This window comes from Molossus molossus, unplaced genomic scaffold (assembly GCF_014108415.1).
Source record: "Molossus molossus isolate mMolMol1 unplaced genomic scaffold, mMolMol1.p scaffold_m16_p_15, whole genome shotgun sequence".
NCBI classification, from domain to species: Eukaryota; Metazoa; Chordata; class Mammalia; order Chiroptera; family Molossidae; genus Molossus; species Molossus molossus.
Window position 1 is genome coordinate 14,574,001 of NW_023425350.1, and position 21,314 is coordinate 14,595,314.

Here is a 21,314-nt window from a genome sequence, read left to right on the forward strand (position 1 = left end):
GGTGGAAAATATGTGTTGTAGGGTACAATAAGTGAGTAAAAACGTCCAACTTTTCATATATGAACTTATGGTCTTATAAAAGATTTCAGAGTTTGTTAATATTGTAATTTTTATTTTTAGATGTTTTCATTAGGGCAAACTTTGATGGCTCCTGAGTTCAAGTTGACAGTTTCTCAAACTTCAAATTATTAAACTATCAACTTGAGATTTTTGAATGTCATTGCCCCCGATTTGTTCTCCTCTCTAAATATGTTTTATATTGGTATATATGGTAAATTCATGGCACTATTCTTTTATCCTATGAATTATTCAAAACCCTACATTTACAACTATTTAAAATTTAGCGTTAAACAAAAACAAAGACATTTCCCCTCACATCATCTTTTCCTCATCTGATATATTTGCTTATTGGAACATGATAATACCGGTCATAAATCTGTTGTCATAATTATGGATTTGAGTAAAGAACTCGATGAAAATCTGAATTCAGTATTCTGCTTTTTTCTAATTTTAGTTTAATTTATGCTTGTAAATGGAATTAGCACAGTTCTTTTTTTCATATTGTGATTTCTCTTTCAAAACATCTGCTTGTCACCCTTTTTACTTTTTACATCAGTGGCACAGTATTTTCCTTACCCAGTCTTCCTCTTTGGGATTGAAATATTTAAAAGCAGTAACAAGGGAGTCATGAATAAATGCTTTGTAAACAGAGATGTGGGAAGTTTTCCTTTAAACCAAGAGTATTATTGTAATGTTAATTATTTATAGTAAATTTTGAAAAGTTTAAGAATGCGTATATTAGACACCTTTCCCCCCAAGGCCAAGAAAGATTTTGTTCCCATATAACAGAAACCATTATCAATTTTACAGGACCATAGCACTACTTCCTATTAAGTGGTGCTAATATTTCACAGTAATAGTAACAGTGTACAGTACTGTTTTTCCTTAGTTTAAAGTGACATAGAATTCCTTAATAGCTTGAAATACTAATGAGATGAATGGTCTTGTTTTATAATATACATCAAAAAGTATTTTAATGGAAACCAATAAAGATGTTTGAATAATAGTATCTTTTCCCCCCTAGGGAACACACTGGTCTTTCTCCTCAAGATGACACTAATTCTGGAATGTCAATTCCCCGAGTAAACCCCTCCGTCAATCCTAGTGTTTCTCCAGCTCATGGGGTGGCCCGTCCATCCACATTGCCACCATCCAACAGCAGCATGGTATCCACCAGAGTAAACCGCCAACAAAGCTCAGACCTTCATAGCAGCAGTCACAGTAATTCTAGCAACAGCCAAGGGAGTTTTGGATGCTCACCTGGAAATCAGATTATAGCCAACGTTGCCTTAAACCAGGGACAGGCCAGTTCTCAGAGCACTAATCCCTCTTTAAACCTCAATAATTCTCCTATGGAAGGTACAGGAATGTCCCTTGCACAGTTCATGTCTCCAAGGAGACAAGTTGGTTCTGGATTGGCAACAAGGCCCAGGATGCCAAGCAATTCCTTTCCTCCTAATATTCCAACATTAAGCTCCCCTGTTGGCATGACAAGTACTGCCTGTAATAACAGTAATCGATCTTACTCAAACATCCCAATAACACCTTTACAGAGTATGAATGAAGGACCCAATAACTCTGTTGGCTTCTCTGCCAGTTCTCCAGTCCTCAGACAGATAAGCTCACAGAATTCACCTAGTAGATTAAATATACAGTCAGCAAAAGCCGAGTCCAAAGATAACAAAGAGATTGCATCCATTTTAAATGAAATGATTCAGCCTGACAACAGCTCTAGTGATGGCAAACCTCTGGATTCTGGGCTCCTGCATAACAATGACAGACTGTCAGATGGAGACAACAAATACTCTCAAACCAGTCACAAACTGGTGCAGCTTTTGACAACAACTGCAGAGCAGCAGTTACGGCATGCTGATATAGACACAAGTTGCAAAGAGGTACTGTCTTGCACAGGCACTTCCAACTCTGCCTCTGCTAACTCTTCAGGTGGTTCTTGCCCCTCCTCTCATAGTTCATTGACAGAACGGCACAAAATCCTACACCGGCTCCTACAGGAGGGGAGCCCCTCAGATATCACCACCTTGTCTGTCGAGCCTGATAAAAAGGACAGTGCATCTACTTCTGTGTCCGTGACTGGACAGGTACAAGGGAACTCCATAAAACTAGAAATGGATGCTTCAAAGAAAAAAGAATCAAAAGACCATCAGCTCCTACGCTACCTTTTAGACAAAGATGAGAAGGATTTAAGATCAACTCCAAACCTGAGCCTGGATGATGTAAAGGTGAAAGTGGAAAAGAAAGAACAGATGGATCCTTGCAACACAAACCCAACCCCAATGACCAAACCTGCCCCTGAGGAAATTAAACTGGAGTCCCAGAACCAGGTGGGTAAACCTCACTTCACAGGGTGAACATTGCTAGTTATTTTTTCCTTTTCATTTATTTTACTTGAACCATGGACCAGATTTGGATTCAGGCTATGTTTTGCCCTCTCCTTTTGGGTATATGTTTAAAAGTTGGTTGAAAAATCATAGGGTGCCCTTAAAAGTTCTCTTTGGAACTTTGGAAGGCTACACTATTCTAAGAAAGTAAATTTTTTTTTTTTTTTCATCCTCACCTGAGGACATTTTTCCATTTTTTGTACAGATAGAGTGGGAGGGAGAGAGAGAGGGAGAGAGAGAGAGAAACACTGACTTGAAAGGGACACATCGAGTGGCTGCCACCCACATGACCAACCAGGGCTGGGGACAAACTGCAACCAAGGTACATGCCCTTAGTGGGAACCGAACCCGGGTCTCTCCGGACCGCAGGCCGACGCTCTAACCGCTGAGCCAAACCGGCCAGGGCGAAAGTAAATATTTTTTTCTATAAAATCAGAGTTTACATCTTTGGAGATTTTTAAAAATACCTTTCCTGCTCCCTTCTTTCAACCTACCTATTGAATCCAACTATCTGAGAATAGAAGACAGAAATATATATATATATTTTTAAAGGTAATACTCAATGGAGTGGTAGAGTCTATAGTGACATTTCTACTTTTTTTTTTTAACCTTTTTCCTTTATTGATTTTAGAGAGAGAGGAAGTGATAAGGAGAGCGAGTTAGAAACATCAATGATCATGAATTGGCCGCCTCTTGCAAGCTTTCCAGTGGGGATTTGGCCCACAACCTAGGCATGTGTCCTGACCGGGAATCGAACTGGCGACCTCTTGGTGCATGGGTCAATGCTCAACCACTGAGCCACACCAGCCGGACCAGAAATCTATATTTTAAAGAAGTTCCCCAGAAAACTGATGTATAGTTAAGTTTGGGAATCTTATGACATGGGAGAGAAATGTGAGAAGATGGATGAGACTGCCCACACTTTCTTGCTTTGCTATTTCATTTCTTTTGAAACATTTTCTAAACCTGTTTTCTTCTCATCTGATTCTAATCATACTCAACCCCCATCAGAATAAGGACTTGAGTATTCTAGGTAGTAGAGTATTTAACAAGCCCTGAAACAGAAGTAAATGTTTGTTCGTCTTTGCATAAATTGTTATGGATTAGCAACCTTTATGCTTAGGCTGGGGTGGGGTGGGGTAAAAATTAACAGGCAGCTTCATGTATTGAATAATTGCTGTGAACCCTGAAGGAAGTTAAGACAAACAGAAAATATGGTCCCTCCTCTTTAGGATCTTACAAATTATTTAGACAGAATATAAACATCCATAAAATAGCTGAAAATGTATTGACAAAGCAGTTTATCAATAAGACTATCCATTGTGAAACGAGATCCAAAATTAGGATGCATAGATTCTTTTCTTGAGCCAGCTTTGTTTTCTGCCCTCATCTTACAAAAATCTCTCTCTTCCCTCAGCCGTACTGTACTCTAGGCACATGGAAGTCCTTGCCATTCCTGAGATAAGCCGTGTCTCTTCTAAGCATCTCTTCTGCCTTGCTCTCCTGTCTATATCTGCTGAACTCATTTTCACAAACCAATCCAGACATCATCTCTGTAAAACCATCCCAGTAGCCCTAATTAGTCATTTCCTTCCTCTGCACTTCACAATGCTCTGTATTGTCTCTGTTTACTATTTATAATAACACTGGTTATTTATGTGTGTGCTCTTTGAGAATAAGGCTGTCTCTCATGTTTCTTAGTACAACTAAGCTTATATTGTTTTTAAGATGAAAAACAGCTTTAAATAATGACTATATTAAAACTCTCACTCTTTAAAATTAACTTTAATAGTAACAGCTTTATAAAATAATGCCATTGTGTGCAATCCTGGTACACCTGTTTTGGTGCACATGTACTCGCATTTTTGCTGAGTTTATACCTAAGAGTGGAATTGCAGGATCATGAGATAATGTGTATGTTCATCACTAGTAGATAATGTCAGTTTTCATAGTGTGTGAGAATTCCTTCTGGTTTTCCCATGTCCTCACTAATATTTGGTCTTGTCAGTCTTTTAAAATTTAGCCATTCTGGGTCTGTGTAGTGGTTTCTCATAGTTTTAATTTGCATTTCCCTGATAAATGTTTATAAGTCATTTAGATTTCTTTTTTTGTGAATTGCCTATTGCCCATTTCCCCAATATATTATCTTTTTCCTAATGACTTTTAAGCATTCTTGATGTACTTTAGATGAGTCCTTTATTGGTTTTATATTTGCAGGTATCTTCTCTGTGCCATAGCTGGCCTTTTATTTCTCTTATTGGTGCTTTTGATGAAGTGAAGTTCTTCATTTTAATGTAGTTCAATTTGTCTTTTTTTAACTTTATGGTTAGTATTTTTTGCACACGTGTAACAAAAGACATGTTTAAAAATGTTCACATTAGCTTCATATGTATTAGCCCTAAACTGGAAGCACCCCCAAATCCGTCACAGTAGAAGGACAAATATATTGTGACATATTCATATAATTTGATACTATTAAGCAATAAAAACAAATGGACTGCCCTGGCCGGTTTGGCTCAGCGGCTGGAGTGTCGGCCTGCGGACCAGAGAGTCCTGGGTTCAGTTCCTGCTAGGGGCACGTACCAAAAAAAAAAAACAACAACAACAAAAACAAATGGACTTAGGGAGGAGGTTTTTGGGGGGTGGAGGGGGAGAAACATCTGTAACAAAAATAAATTAAAAAACAAAACAAGCCCTGGCCAGTTTTGCTCAGCGGTTAGAGCATCGGCCTGCGGACCAGAGAGTTCCGGGTTCGGTTTCCGCTAGGGGCACGTACCTTGATTGCAGTTTGTTTCCCGCCCCGGATGGGTTCGTGTGAGTGGCAACCACTCGATGTGTCTCTCTTGCATCGATGTTTCTCTCTGTCTTTTCCCTCCTCTCTCCCTCCAACCAAAAACAAAACAAAAAACAAATGAACTGCTACATGTGAGATGTCATCAGAAATGTAGTGTTAAGTAAAAGCCAGACATTTAAAAAATACATGTAGAGTTCTACTTCTACAATCTAGAACTATAAATTTTAGTTGAATTCAATAATGAATTACAAACAGGCAGACATTTTATATTGATGAATTATCTCAAAATAATCATAGGAGAATAATACAGTGACTAAAGGCCAGTTTTCTTCTATGCATAACCTCAGACAGATGTATGCACTCCCTGATTATTCTAGAAGACTATTTATTAAAAAGTTTCCCATGCTTTTAAATTATAAAAACAGTTATATTAATGTAAATCTATATTTCATTCTATCATAAAGTAAGTTATTTCACAAAATTTTGAAAAAATATGACAAAAAAATCACCCTCGACAGTACTCTTGACACTTCTTTCTAGTTCAATTTTTTTCAACGTGTAAGTTTTATACTGAGATATATTTGATAAATATGTGTATATTATCTAATATCCTGTAGTATATTAATATAAGCATCCACCTTTTTTCCAGTGGAATAGTTAGGTCATATAATTTCAATGAGGCCTCAATCTTTCTAATTATTTCTTCTTTCTTCATTCTTTCATAGTCACATTTAATTCATAGAGTTAAAAGAGAAACCTTTTTCTACATTGTTTCTGGTGAAAGTGTAGAATATACTTTCTCTAACTTTGGTTTCCATTCTTAGTTTACAGCTGACCTTGACCAGTTTGATCAGTTACTGCCTACGCTGGAGAAGGCAGCCCAGTTGCCAGGCTTATGTGAGACGGAGAGGATGGATGGTGCGGTCACCAGTGTGACCATCAAATCAGAGATCCTGCCAGCTTCACTTCAGTCCACCACTGCCAGACCCACTTCCAGGCTGAATAGTATGTGTTGGGGACAAAACCTCATTTACAGTGTTTAATGATAGTGATGATTAGTGCTTTATCTTTCACCGTTATTGCACAGAGCTTTTGTTTGTTGAGAGTGAAGTATCTTTTATTAATGACACTTTAAATAATACACAGTTACATTTAGACATATGACCTTCACCCAACTTACATATTTTAAATTATAGTATAACCCCTGTCTTTTTGTAATTAATGTTAAGGTGAGCGGTTAATGTTAAGAACAATTTTGTGTTCTTACCCAAAACATTCCATAGCAGGATCTTCAGAAATATAGTAATTGGGTCAGATTATGTTTCCTAAAGTGTCTTAAACACTAGTACTAAGAATTGCAAAAAAAAAAAAGGACGGTGCTAAAATACACTGAGTAAATGCTATATGGCATATATATCATTCCTTATTAAAATTCTACCATACATAGTAAAGGTTTCAAGAAGTCCTTTGTTAAAGAAACCAGTTTAATTTCTTTCACTTAGCATTTACCAAACTTTCTTGTTACGGAATGTCCTTTCTTAGGTAATACATATTACTCCACAGAATGAGTTTTCCATGGAGCACTGTTTAGGAGACAACTGTGTTGAAATAATGCAATACTGTTCTGCCCTGGCCGGTTTGGCTCAGCGGTTAGAGTGTCAGCCTGCAGTCCAGAGAGACCCAGGTTCGGTTCCTGCTAAGGGCGCGACCTCGGTTGCGGTTTGTCCCCGGCCCTGATTGGGTCATGCGGGTGGCAGCCACTCCATGTGTCCCTTTCACGTCAATGTTTCTCTCTTTCTCTCTCTCCCTCCCACTCTATCTGAACAAAAAGTGGAAAAATGCCCTCGGGTAAGGATAAAAAATAAAAAAATAAAAAAATAATGCAATATTGTTCTAGCCATATTAGCATTCTCCTAATTAAGAAATACTTGTGATGTTCCTTCATGTTTTTTGTGGTCTGATAGCATTTCTTTTTTACTGTATTATATTTCATTGTGTGGATGAACCAGAGTTTATCCATTCTTCTGTTGAAGAACATATCTAATGTTTTTAAGTTTGACAAGCATGAATAAAGGAGCTATAAATTTTATGTACAAAAAAAAAAAGAAACCCTTTGATAGTATAATACTTCAAATTCATGAAGATAGGACTGTCAAATATTTTTACCTATCACATTTTGAAGTTGAAAACAAACAGTGGTGATAATTCCATTGTGTGACTTTGAAACTAAAAGAAACTAACCAGCTCAGTTTCAAAATTTGCCTGGGTTCCTGAACTAAGAGTTGTTTCTTTTCAGCTGTCATGACACAATTCCTGAAAGTTTACCAATTTCCAGGTAGCTGTAAAGAAGAATCTTGAGTCACCTCTGACATTTTTGGAAGCAGTTTTTTAACTGACCAGAATACTAAATGAGAGCAGGCGCTTAGGTTCAAATCTCACATTCTCCATTTTATTAGTAGTGGTATCTCTGTTCATCTTTCATGTTAGCATACGAATTTTCTGAGCTTTATTCTCTTTATCTACAAAATAATATTAGATGAGATGACTTCAAAAGTATCTTCTAGTTGAACCTGAGAGTCTCTAGACTCTGGAACATCAGGCACAGTTGTGGAAACAGTAAGGTGCAAGCTGAAAGGTGATAAAATGGAAGTCTGCATATTGATTGGTTTGATCCTGGTACCTTTCTCCACCCAGTGTTGGAAACTGGAGAAGTTTATCAGAAGGCGCTGAATGGCTATAAAGAAGATGTCTGGATGTGGGTATGTAAGGAGAGGGTCCTATAATTTGAAGGTTATCCTGCCATCTAATTATCCAACAATGAAGGTTACCAGAAGACAGCACAGTCAACCCCCTCCCAGTTAGTGTTTGAGAACTGACTAAACAGACACAGAGTTCATCAGGACTTTTTTTTTTTTTTTTTATCCTCACCCGAGGATATTTTTCCCTTTTTTGTACAGATAGAGTGGGAAGGAGAGAGAGGAAGGGAGAGAGAGAGAGAAACATCGACGCGAAGGGACACATCGAGTGGCCGCCACCCGCACGACCGACCAGGGCCGGGGACAAACTGCAACCGAAGTACGTGCCCTTAGCGGGACCCGAACCCGGGTCTCTCCGGACCACAGGCCGACGCTCTAACCTCTGAGCCAAACCGGCCAGGGCGAGTTCATCAGGACTTTGAGGCAAGTGTGGAACTTGAAAGAGAGCAACAGAAACAAACAGAAAAAGAATATGCAATGGAACTATACAATGAGTGCATGGATTTAAAAAAACTACTAAAATTTTGACAAGTCTTTATTCATGAGTAATATGGGAAGAAAAAAAAGGGACAAAGAACAAGAAAGAACTTTTGGAAATTAGATAACCAAAATTTTAAATTTTCAAGAGAAATATTAGAAGATAAAGCTGAGGAAAGCTCCCAGAAAGAACAAAAGGACCAAAAGACAAATATAAAATGGGGAAGAAAAAGTTAAGATTGACCTAGGAGGGCCAGTAATGATTACTGAGAATTCTGGAAACAAACAATAAGGGAGAGTGTGGAATGGAGGAGAAGATACTTTCAAACAACAAAATGTAAGAGAATTTTCTAGAACTGAAGGACAGTTCTCCAGATTGAGATGGTTCATCAAGTTCCCAACACACACACACACACACAAAAAGGGTCTGTACTAAAGCTTATCAGATAATTCTGGAATATCAGACATAAAGATTCCAAAAGCTTTCATAAAGAAGATGTGAAGTGCATACAGTGAATGAATCATAATTGTCAAAACTTGGAAGCTATTAAGCCATGAAAAGACAGGGAGAAAGAAGCCTTAAATGCATGGTGCTGAGTGAAAGAAGCCAATCTAAAAAGGTTACATACTTTATGATTCCAACTATATGACATTCTGGAAAAGGCAAAACTATGGAGGTAGTAGAAAGATCAGTGGTTGCCAGAGGGAAGGATGAATAGGTGGAGCACGGGATTTTTAGAGCAGTGAAACTATTCTGTATGAAACTGTAATGATGGATACATGTTATTATTATACCTTTGTCAAAACACGTGGAATATACAACACAAAGAGTGAACCCAACTGTGGGATTTTCATGAAAATGTATCAGTATTAATTTATCAATTCTAACAAACATACCACACTAATGCAAAGTGTTAATGATAAGGGAAACAGCCCTATCTAAAAAATTTTCAAAAGATTTTAAGAGATCCTTCATAAAAGAAGATTTGAAAATAGCTATAAGCACATGAAAAGATGGTCAATATCTAATAATTAAGGAAATGCTGATTAAAACTTTAATACAATACTTCTACACACCCATTGAAAACTGACAATATAAATGATGGCAAAGATGTGGAGCAACTTAAATTTTTGCATTGCTGGTTGGAATATAAAATGGTAAAACAAATTTGGAAAATTGTTTAGCAGTTTCTCATGAAGTTAAACATACATCTACTGTATATTCCAACAATCCAAAATTTATGTTTAGATCCAACAATCCAAGTTTCCCCCCCCCCCCTTTTTTTTTTTTTATCCTCACCCGAGGATATTTTTCCATTTTTTGCACAGATAGAGTGGGAGGGAGAGAGAGGAAGGGAGAGAGAGAGAGAAACATCGATGTGAAGGGACACATCAAGTGGCTGCCACCCGCACGACCAACCAGGGCCGGGGACAAACTGCAACCGAAGTACGCGCCCTTAGCGGGAACCGAACCCGGGTCTCTCCGGACCGCAGGCCGACGCTCTAACCGCTGAGCCAAAATGGCCAGGGCCCCCCCTTTTTTTTCATTAAATTTATTGGGGTGACAGTGTTTAATGAGATTATATAAGTTTCGAGTACATAGTTCTGTGATACATCATCTCTATATTGTATAGTGTGCCCACCATATATTTGAAAGACTGTGCCTTCAAAGACTTGACCACAAATGTTAATATAGCTTTCTTCATGATAGCCCAAACTGGAAACAATCTAAATGCCCATCAACAAGGGAATGGTATATTCATAAAATGCAATACTGCTCAGCATTGAAAAGAAAAGAACTACTGGTACGTGGCATGAATTACTCTCAAAAACATGCTGAGTGAAAAAAGTCTAGGTCTACAAAATCTTGTCAGACAGTGGGAGGGTAAGGCAGGGCAGATTGACGGCCAAGGAGCTTGAGGGAACCTTTAGAAGTGATAGAAATACTGTTTTTTTGGTTGAGGTGGAAAGTTATGGGTTTATACTTTTGTCCAAATTTATTGAAAATGGTCACTTTAAATGGGTGTATATTGTTGTATGTAAATTATACATTAATAAAATGCACTTTAGAAGTATCTGAGATTAGAATGATTTTTAACCTATTAGTAGGCATTCAAATTACCAGTAATTGTAAAGGTGAAATAAAGATATTTTTAGATATGAAAGAGCTCATGTATTTGCATGGCATATTCACCTTTTCTAGTGAAGGTCCTAGAGGATATATTTCAGCAAACAGGAGAAAACCCAAAAAGAGGGAAACAGGACGTAAAAGGAAGCCCAGGAATGATACTGATCAGCAAGATTAGGGAACAGCCAGTGTAAAGCTGGACTGGCCTGAGTCCTTTGGAAAGGGGGCCTTGAGGGAAAAAATGGAATTGCTTCTTTGAGTTTATAGAAAATATTACTGATTGATAGGTTTATATAAAAAATGTAGATGCATCTAAAAAATAGAAAAGCACCAAGAGAAAAAAATAAGATGGTTGTTAACTCCAGAAAAAGAGAGCACGGTGAAGAAAGGAGGTTTGAACACAATGCACATGTGACTTAGCAGTGAGTAATATTGCATAATCATCAGAATCTACATATTAACTTTTAATTTTATAAAAAGCTGTGATCTCTGTTAGGGAATTGGAGACACAGAAGGTAGTAAGAGGTGTGGGAGAACTAAGTCCTCATCTATCATGATGGGAAGTCAGTGATCTAAAATTGGAATATCAAGAAGTAGCAGCATATACATATGTAGAAATAAAAAGGCAAATGCCAAAAAACACAAAACAACAGCTATACAAGTTGAAAATGATTGCCTCTGTTGAAAGGGGAGTAACCAATGGATCAGAAGGGGTGAGACAGCAAACTGCTTTTATTTGTAATGAACCTTTTGGTTTTGACTTTTAAAATTGTATGTGTGTGTGTGTGTGTTAATTAGATTAAATTATTTTTCTTTATTGATTTTTAGAGAGGGAGAGAGAGATAGAAACATCAATGAGAGAGAACATCGATTGGCTGCCTCCTGCATGCCCCCCACTGGGGATCGGTCCCACAACCTGGGCATGTGTTCTGACCAGGAATTTAACCGGCGACCTCTTGGTGCATGAGTTGATGCTCAACCAATGAGCCGCACCAGCCAGGCTGTTAATTAGATTTTTTAAAAATTAAATAAAAGTAGAAAGTGTCTTCTGGCTCTACAAGTCTATGAAAGTGGAGTGTTTTTCCTTCATAGTCTATCTTGAGGCAGATAGCTGTTTTCTCTCTTGAGATTTCCTCCTCTAAATACAGCTCCATATATAAAAGTCTGTAAATAGGCCAGAATCTGATAAACCTTGTGCTGAAGTGTTGGTGAAGGCCAAAAGCATAAAAGGAGAGTTATTGAGGTATATGAGGGGGAGGAGGATAGATGGGAGGGTTGGTGCCCTAACCCCTGCATTGTTCAAGGGTCAACTGTATACTGAAAAAGACCTAGAATGAAAAATATAGGTGGCTAAGCATTTCTTTAGCTGAAGTGAGAAGCCCTTTTGCTCTGGCAGTGAATGTAGGTCTGATTATATAAAGCCTATTTCTAAAAAGTCATTCTGAGGGAGTGGTGTTGGTGATGGGGAAATCCCTTGTGGCAGCCCTAGCACCCGCTTTGGGAGATTCCTTTGAGTCCTATATTCGCCACTTTAATCCCATGGGCAGATGCCAGAGTCAGCTGCACTCAGAGCAGGGGCCCTGTGGCAGCTGTTCAGTTGTCCTTTAATTATGCCAGCAGTCGCCTGTGGCCTGATCCTTTACCCGCTCCAGTGACCACTGACCTTGCAGTTGCTCTGGTGGTCTCCTGGGAAAATGCTCTTTTGGAAAATCTTTTTGTCCTGTTGCAAGTTTTTTAGTTTAGTTGAAGTTTCACCATCGGTTAGTTTCTATCTGTTATCTTTTAGCAATTCATAGTTTTAGTTAGCTGCCATAGTTTTAGTTAGTTTGCCTTTCCTTCAGCCATAGATTTATGTTTCCCATTTTGTTTCTTTTGTTATTTCAGTGATATTTCTGGAGGGAGAATAAAGTATAAGTGATAAACTTATCACATTGAACCATAATATTTTTAGATCTATTTACATATGAGAAAAGTCAGATCCAGAGAATGAAAAGAAACACATACACACCAAACACACCAAAGTTACCCAGTTAGTAGATGCAGAACCAGGATTTAAATCTCATTCTGCTTGGTTTTCAAACATGCTGTTTATGTGTACACACACGCTGATGTAGTGTGACCAAGTGACTTTAAAAATGTGTTAGAATTGTACTACAAGAGCACATCCAGACACATGTTGCTTTTTCAGTGTGGACCATATAGGAGGGTATTGCTGATCAAACTATGCACAATATGTATGCCTCTTTGGTCAAAACCTCTGCTGTGTCCATTCGACACTATTTTATTTTATTTTTAATTAATTTATTTATTTTTGTAACAGATGTTTCTCCTTTTTCCCCCACTAATTCTCCCCTCAAAAAATTAAAAGTTGAATTGCCATTTGACCCAGTGATCCCACTTCTAGGAATATACCCTAAGAAGCCTGAAACACCAATCAGAAAGAATATATGTATCCCCATGTTCATAGCAGCACTATTTACAATAGCTAAGATCTGGAAACAGTCCTGTGTCCATCAGTAAATGAATGGATAAAAAAGCCGTGGTACATGTACACAATGGAGTACTATGCAGCTGTAAGAAAGAAAGATCTCTTATCCTTTGAGACGACATGGAGAGACCTGGAAAGTATTATCCTAAGCAAAACGAGCCAAGCAGAAAAAGACAAATGTCACATGATCACATGATCTCACTTATAACAGTCTGAGGAATTGGGTAGACCCAGAGATGTGGAAGAAGGGTTCAGACTGACAACCCTTGGAAGAGGGGGGGGTGGGGGGAGGGAGGAGATAAACCACAAAACTTATATGCATGTACACATAACCAATGGACATGGACAACAAAACCAGGGATGGGGTGAGGGGGATGGGGAGGAAGGTGTCAATGGGGTAAAAAAGGAGAGACATCTGTAACAAAAATAAAATTTAAAAAAATATTTAACAAAAAAATAAAAATAGCCCTGGCCGGTTTGGCTCAGCGGTTAGAGCGTTGGCCTGCGGTCCTGAGAGACCCGGGTTCGGTTCCCGCAAAGGGCACGTACCTCGGTTGCAGTTTGTCCCCGGTCCTGGTCGGTTGTGCGGGTGGCAGCCACTCGATGTGTTCCTTTCACATCGATGTTTCTCTCTCTCTCTCTGTTCCTCTCTCTCCCTCCCACTCTACCTGAACAAAAAATGGAAAAATGTCCTCGGGTGAGGATAAAAAATAAAAATAAAATAAAAATAAAAATAAAAAGACCAAAAGCGTTTCCAGACATTTCTAGATGTGCCAGGGGGTACAAAACCTCCCCGTCTGAGAACCATGAGTTTCAATGTCCTAAAGAAGCCTGTAGTTTTCTGCGAATAGGTCCTTTATTTCTTTGGTTAAGTTTATTCCTAGGTATCTTAATTTTTTTGCTGTGATGGTAAATGGGATTGTTTTTTTAGTTTCTCTTTCTGTTTAGTTTCTCTTTTAGTTTAGTTTCATTGGTGTATAAGAATGCCGTCGATTTCTTGACATTAATTTTGTATCCTACTACTTTACCAAATTCATTTATTAAGTCTAGTAAATTTTTGATGGAGTCTTTCGAGTTTTCTTCATATAGTATCATGTCATCTGCGAATAATGACAGTTTCACTTCCTCCTTTCCAATTTGGATCCCTTTTATTTTTTCTTCCTGTCTGATTGCTGTGGCTAAGACTTCCAGTACTATGTTAAATAAGAGTGGCAAAAGTGGGCATCCTTGTCTTGTTCCTGTTCTTAAGGGAAATGCTTTTAATTTTTGACCATTGAGTATGATGTTGGCTGTAGGTCATTTGACACTCTTTAAACCCTGATCCTTTGAGGGTGGATTTGACTTGATGTTGTCTGAAGTTATTTGGAGCCAAGCTTGTTGATCCAAAAAGAATAATACTTTTAAAAAATATATCAAACCCAAAATTCAATGTAATTATAAGGAGATGTATTTTTTGAAGGACTCATAAAGTGGTTAAGATAGTTTTAGAAGAATTCCAAAAATATTCATACATTGATAACATAACTGGAGTAAGTAAATGACCTCCTGAGGTAGTTGTTTTTATGTTCTGTGAACATACACATTATCAAATGATTGTTTTAAAAACATTGTTAATTTATAGTACATTAAAAATATCGCATAGTTCCAAAAATAACATTTTACATAAAATATTTTCAGTAATTAAAAAATCTATTTTAATGTCCCTGCTTTTTAGGTTGTATTTAGTGTGTTATGCCTGTTGGTAGGCATCTTTTGCAATTACAAAGCTGTAATGAATAATCTTACTTAGAGATAATTTATTACATATGTCTGAAATGTAAGTTCTGAATAGAATTGCTGGGTCAAAGGGTGGATAGATTTGCCAAATAGCCCTTCCTAGATATTATATGAGTTTGCACTCTCCCTGATAATGTTCCTGTTTCCACACGTCCTTGCCAATATATTGAATTATGCAATTTCTCATCTTTGCCAATCTGATAATTTTATTTTTTTAATATCTCAATGAGTTTTAATCCATATTTATTTTCCTGTGAATTAAGTTGATCACTTGTCCCTGATTTTATGTGATCTGTTTATATTCCTTGACCATTTATCTACCGGGTTATTTGGTTTATAGGAATTTTTGTGTACATTAGAGAAGTTAGTCCTCTGTCTACATCATATTTAAAAAAATAAAACACTAACTGTTGCTGTGCATCGCTATTGCCAAATGTAACACAGAACCGAACCCTAGCCCTCCTTACCAGCAACAAAGAAAATACACTATGAGCATCAGTTACTAGATGCTGAATTAACTGTTAGAGGAAGAAATGTGCAAAGGGCACTCCCATGGTTAGACAATGTTTCATATGCAGAAATTTTTTTAATAATGTAACATTTTGTTTTGTTTTGTTTTCCTGGGTATAGTGTAGCTAATGGAGATAAAAAGTTTCCCTTATCACCAAATTTTAAATGGAGAAAATATGTTGCTCCTTTTGCAAAGATCATACATTAAGAGCTTTATCAGGGTCTGTTTTCTACCTAAGGGTTTGTTTTCTACCCCCACTTCATCTGTCTCCCTCCCATAAAGGGAGGAGTAGATGCATTGATTTCAAATGCCTCTTTTAAAAAAATTAAAAATGCTTCTTTTAAAAAAGAAGGGTGAGGTCAAGGAAGTAGTTTAGTAGGAGGAAGAGCAGGAAAGGAAAGGGAGTAATCAGTATGTTGGAAAATATTTTCTTGCTTCTTTCTTCACTTTCTACCTGAGTTGCCTTTTCTTGGCCTAAAATGAATATTCTTAAATGAAAGTCATGAGGCCTGGATCCATCTCTGCTTATGGCAGCTCTATTTCTAAGGGAAGATTTGAAAGTTTCAAGGGAACCCCTCAGTCCTTTTCTCATCTTCTCAATACCAGAGGATACAAAACAGTTCTCAGCTCTCTTCTCTATCAATTTTCACTTTCTGGGTCATAAAAAAATTACCGTGCCTGCATTGTGTAACATGTACACATAATTACTCATGTTTGTGATAGGGACATAAACATGACCAAAATTAGTAGGTTTATTTCCTGGGCAAAGAGAAATAACTTATTTCTTAAAACATTCCAGCAAATCCTTGAATTTTTTATAGAAGTCCATTTCTAAAGGAAGTCCTAAAAGGCTGAAATGACTTTTAGAATAAAAATCAACATCTTTTTTAGCATACAGCTTATGCAAGCAAAACTTTTAATTGAATCAAAGTTTGATTTGTTTGGACTTTCCTCCCTAGTCACCAAACGTAGCATATGAATCTTATTTTATTTAGGAAATATTTTATCCAATTCATAGACTTAACATTTTCCCCATCAAGACTGGTAAAATGAGATACTGTATACTGTTATTGACTCAAATAAATGGTCTTATAATATTCAGTATTGATGGTAGACAACCATATAAATTTTCTTTGACTCTTAAATATTATTAATGTTGTCTAGATTAAATTTCTTAAAGGGAATATCAGAATGAGGGATTAAGTGTGGAGCAGAATACTAGGACGGCTTTAGATAATCTTCTTTAACCAACTTCCTGATTTAAATAATGATAGGAATCAAGTGATTACTTTCCCGTAACCATTTACTTTTCTGTTTTTAAAATGTTTTCATTGATTTTTTTTAGAGAGAGAGGAGGGAAGAGAAAGATAGAAACATCAGTGTGAGAGAGAAACATTGATTGGCTGCCTCCTGCACACCCCCTGTTAGGAACCAAGCCTGCAACCTGGGCCAGTGCCCTAACCGAGAATCAAACCCCAGTACCTCTGAGTCCATGGTATGATGCTCAGTCCACTGAGCCACATTGGCTGGGCCCATCACCATTTATTATTATTTGTTTCATTTTTCAGAATCCTACAGAATTCAAGTTCTCTGTCATTTATCATGATAGAGAAAACAAGGTTTTTATTTTTTTTCTTTGTTAATCCTCACCTGAGGATATTTTTCCATTGATTTTTAGATAGAATGGAAGGAGGGAGAGAAGGGAAAGACAGAGAGAGAGAGAGAAAGAGCAATGTGAGAGAAACACATTGATTGCTTGCTTCCTGAGGTACCCCAACCAAGGCAGGGGATCAAACCTGCAATCTAGGCACGTGCCCTTGATCAGGAATCGAATTCACAACTCTTTGGTCAGGGGCGACGCTCTAACCACTGAGCCAAACCAGCCAGGGGCAGAAGACAAGTTAATAATTGAAAGCTGTAATTATTTCCATTTAGAAGTGCATGTTCTTATATGAACTCCTATAATACTAAATATTAAGTATATTCCATGTAAAAGTGAGTCTAATATGTTTTATATAGTTATAAATTATCAATATCCAGCATTAAGTACATTTTAAAGCATCCTGTCTACTTATTCTCCATTCATTAGACTGATGAAGTCTTCCTAATTGTTTTCTCTTAAAACTCCCATTTGTAGTATTTTTAAAAAAGTTATAACTTAGTACAGTGACAGATGGTTACTAGACTTATGGTGAATATATTGTAAGATATATAAATGTCAAATCATTGTGTTGCACACCTGAAACTAATATAATATTGTGTGTCAACTATACTTTGATTTTTAAAAATTATATTAGTCTTCTCAGGCTGCCGTAAACTGGGTAGCTTAAACAACTTTATTTTCCCACAGCTCACGAGGCTAGAAGTCCAAAGTTAGGGTGTGGGCAGGTTGGTTTTCTTGGAGGACTCTCTCACTGGCTTGCAGAGGGCTGCGTTTTTGCTGTGTCCTGGTGGTCAGTAATCCCTCTCTCTGTGCTGTCTGTGTCCTAATCTCCTCTTATAAGAACACCAGTCATAGAGCCCACCCTAATGACCCTATTTTAACTTAATCATCTCTAAATATAGTCACATTCTGGGGTGCTCGGGGTTAATACTTCAACATATGAATTTAGGGGGAATACAGTTCAGTCCATAACAATAATTAATATATGTTCATTTTAGAAATTATAAACAATTATTAGAAACCTTAAAAGAAAAGTAATTCTTAATCTCACTAACTAAAATCTACCAAGGATAGATAGCTTACCAGAATTTTTTTTCTGAGAATATATGAAATTGTTTATAAAAATAGAATTATTCTGAACATAATATCTTGGATAATGCTTTTTTCTTGTTCATTTAATAGCACATTGTAAATATATATTCCATTATTTATTTATCACTCTCTAAATTTCTAGAATTTGGGTTATTTACAGTTTTTTTTCTCTAGTATAAGTAGTACAGAAATAATCAAAGCTTTCAAAAATAAAATCCCATACAAAAACTGTCTAAAATGCATATACTGTTTTCTTCCATTAGAAAACATTTCAGCCTCTTTTTTCATTTGTCATTATAAGTGTCAATTATTATACTATTATATTTTCAGATTAATAGCTATAGAGCTTTGTCCATTTACTGAATGAGCCTAGACCGTTATACCCTTTAGTTTCCGTTCCTGCCTTTTATACAATATATTTTATCTTTTGCTTACAGCTCTCATATCATGATAACAACACTGTCACTACTTTAGCCAGAAAAATCAGTTAACCAAAATTGTTATAATTATTTCCAACAGAGTCTGGCATGATTCTCTTATGGTAACATCAGTTTATGTGCAAACTTTTAACATCAGATTTTCTTTGATTCATGGACCTTTTCTCACTTTGTTTTTTACTTGTTATGTGGCCACATTCTCGATAGCTTCAAGTTTCTGAATAAGTAACCTCTGTATCATTGAGGTAATATTTTATAATTGAAATCTCACTCTACTTTGCTATGTATTACTTATGAAAAATATTGTCATCATTTTATCTTCCATTGTGACACTGACTTCTTACTTTTGCTTCTTCAATTAGGATTACCTGAGCTGGAATTGGAAGCAATTGATAATCAGTTTGGACAACCAGGAACAGGTGATCAGATTCCATGGGCAAATAATACAGTGACAGCTGTGAATCAGAACAAACCAGAAGAGTGAGTAATACATTTTGTATTTTATAAAGTATAAGATACCAACTACTACAACAAAGAACTGCTTTTCCCAAAATGGATTCCAGTGTATACTGGTATTTTGTTAGATGTTAACAGAAGTGAATGATAATGAAAAAAGGGGATGGGGGAGGATGGAGTTAAACAGATTTATTTACTGCATGACTGCAAGACTAGTGTATATTGTAATTACCAAGAGATTGATGCAGCTGTTGGTTTATTTTTAATCTCTTACTTTGCTTTGATTGATTACCATAAAGTTTCTGAGACCTATGGATGAATTAGCCTCCATACAACAATCATGTTGTTCTTGAGTTTGTAGTTAGATAATTATTTTGTCCAGCTTTTCTCTTCGTTTGGAGCAAGAAGGTGTAAGGAAGGAAGGTACTTTCTATATCTACTTAGTGTCCCATCTTGATTAGAATTTAATTTCTAATCAGTACAAGTAGCTCTGTTTCATAACACAGAGTACATCTCATATATAGCAACCAAAAGATGACTAGCTAGTACTGAGTGTGGTTTAAAGCCTTCATTGTGGACACATCGAATGTGTTCCCATTTGCTTTCCCCAAAGAGTACCTATAATTGTATTATTATATTAGTATTATTTTCTGCACATATCTAAGTTTTATGCATCATTTGATATCGGTATGGATTAGATTATGTATTTCCTACATGTAGTCAACAATTTGTTTTATTGCTTAACCCTGAATATGTTTCATTTTTCTAGTTTGAGTTCTTTTGTAAATGGTAATTGTGTTATGTTATCAACATGATTTGATCATCTTTGCAAGTTAGGTAATATAATGCAAATACTATTTTGATTGTGGTTCAATTATCAGTAATTAATAGCATCCATAGAATAAATTTTTTTCCCCAATCCTCACCCAAGGACATGTTTATTGATTTTTAGAGAAAGGTGAAGGCAGAGAGAGAGAGGGAGGGAGAGAGAAACATTCATGTAAGAGAGAAACATTGATCGGTTGCCTTCCTGCACTCACTGTGACTGGGGGGTCGAACCCATAACCTTTCATTGTACCAGGCAACATCCCAACCAACTGAGCCACATTGACCAGGGCAGAAAAAATTTAATATAGGCTAAATGATTTTTTTCTGAGGTTTTAATTGATTTTTACTTTTACTTTTATTAAAAATTCTTTTTCCTTTCTTAACTATGTTTAGTTAATTTTTAGGCTATTTCTCTAAGCTAACATGAAGAATATGGAGACAAAGTTCAGTGATTGACAAAATAATGAAAAATATGTTCATAAATTTCTGTACATTAAGTGTATCAGAAAATTTTCTAGAACTAGATTTGCATATATATGTATGTTGTGTGTATTTGCATTCTTAAAAATGAATAATTATTTGCTCTACAGTTTTAAACTTTACCTTTTAATTCCACAGCCAGTGTATTAGTTCACAATTAGATGAGCTTCTCTGTCCACCAACAACAATAGAAGGAAGAAATGATGAGAAGGCTCTTCTTGAACAGCTGGTATCCTTCCTCAGTGGCAAAGATGAAACTGAGTTGGCTGAATTAGACAGAGCTCTGGGAATTGACAAACTTGTTCAGGTATTTATTAAAGTTGGCATTATTTAAATGATTGACCACTAAAAGGCTAAAAAAATTATTTTTAAGCAAGATTTTTCAATATTGTTCTCACTGTGTTTTAGTTGTTTTATAATCTACCCTTGTGGAAGTTAACAAAATATATAATAGTGAATAATGATATTTTTAACAAATAATCATCATCATCATCATTAGAGAGTCTTAAATTGGAAAGCTGAGCCTTTCACTATGGAACAGAATCTTAGAAGCTTCTCTTAGAATAGACTCCAAATTTGTATCATCACTTCTTATGTTAGGATTTAATATATCCTTTATTCATGCTAGTGTTCAGTGTATATTTTCCATATTTTAACTTCCAGGTTAGTATTTTTCAGACTGTGGTGTTGTAAAATAAGCTTAGTGCGTCATGACCAGCATTTTTTAATGGAGTAGAATAGTGTAAGATACAAAATATCAGAATGCGTAGCCCTTGAAAAGGAGAAGTTATGGTTCATGAAACTCTTTTTAGTTACATACATGCACACACACACACACACACACAAAACCAGTCATAATTTAAATTATATTTCTTACAATGAGTAATAGTCAAAAAGTGTGAAAGCCATAACTCTATAGCATTCCGTTAAGTGAACTAAGGAATTTTTTTTCAAATAAGATAAAAACAT

At 36.4% G+C, this 21,314-nt stretch overlaps 1 protein-coding gene across 1 annotated transcript in view; it reads left to right on the forward strand.

The window, feature by feature from the left end:
* NCOA1 (nuclear receptor coactivator 1) overlaps positions 1-21,314 on the forward strand; it is a 238,721-nt gene that overhangs the window by 177,316 nt on the left and 40,091 nt on the right. The window contains exons 15-18 of the mRNA XM_036262485.1: positions 1,085-2,402; positions 6,078-6,258; positions 18,944-19,061; positions 20,484-20,652. Of these exons, the coding sequence (XP_036118378.1) occupies positions 1,085-2,402; positions 6,078-6,258; positions 18,944-19,061; positions 20,484-20,652 (1,786 nt within the window). The remainder of the gene's footprint in view (positions 1-1,084; positions 2,403-6,077; positions 6,259-18,943; positions 19,062-20,483; positions 20,653-21,314) is intronic.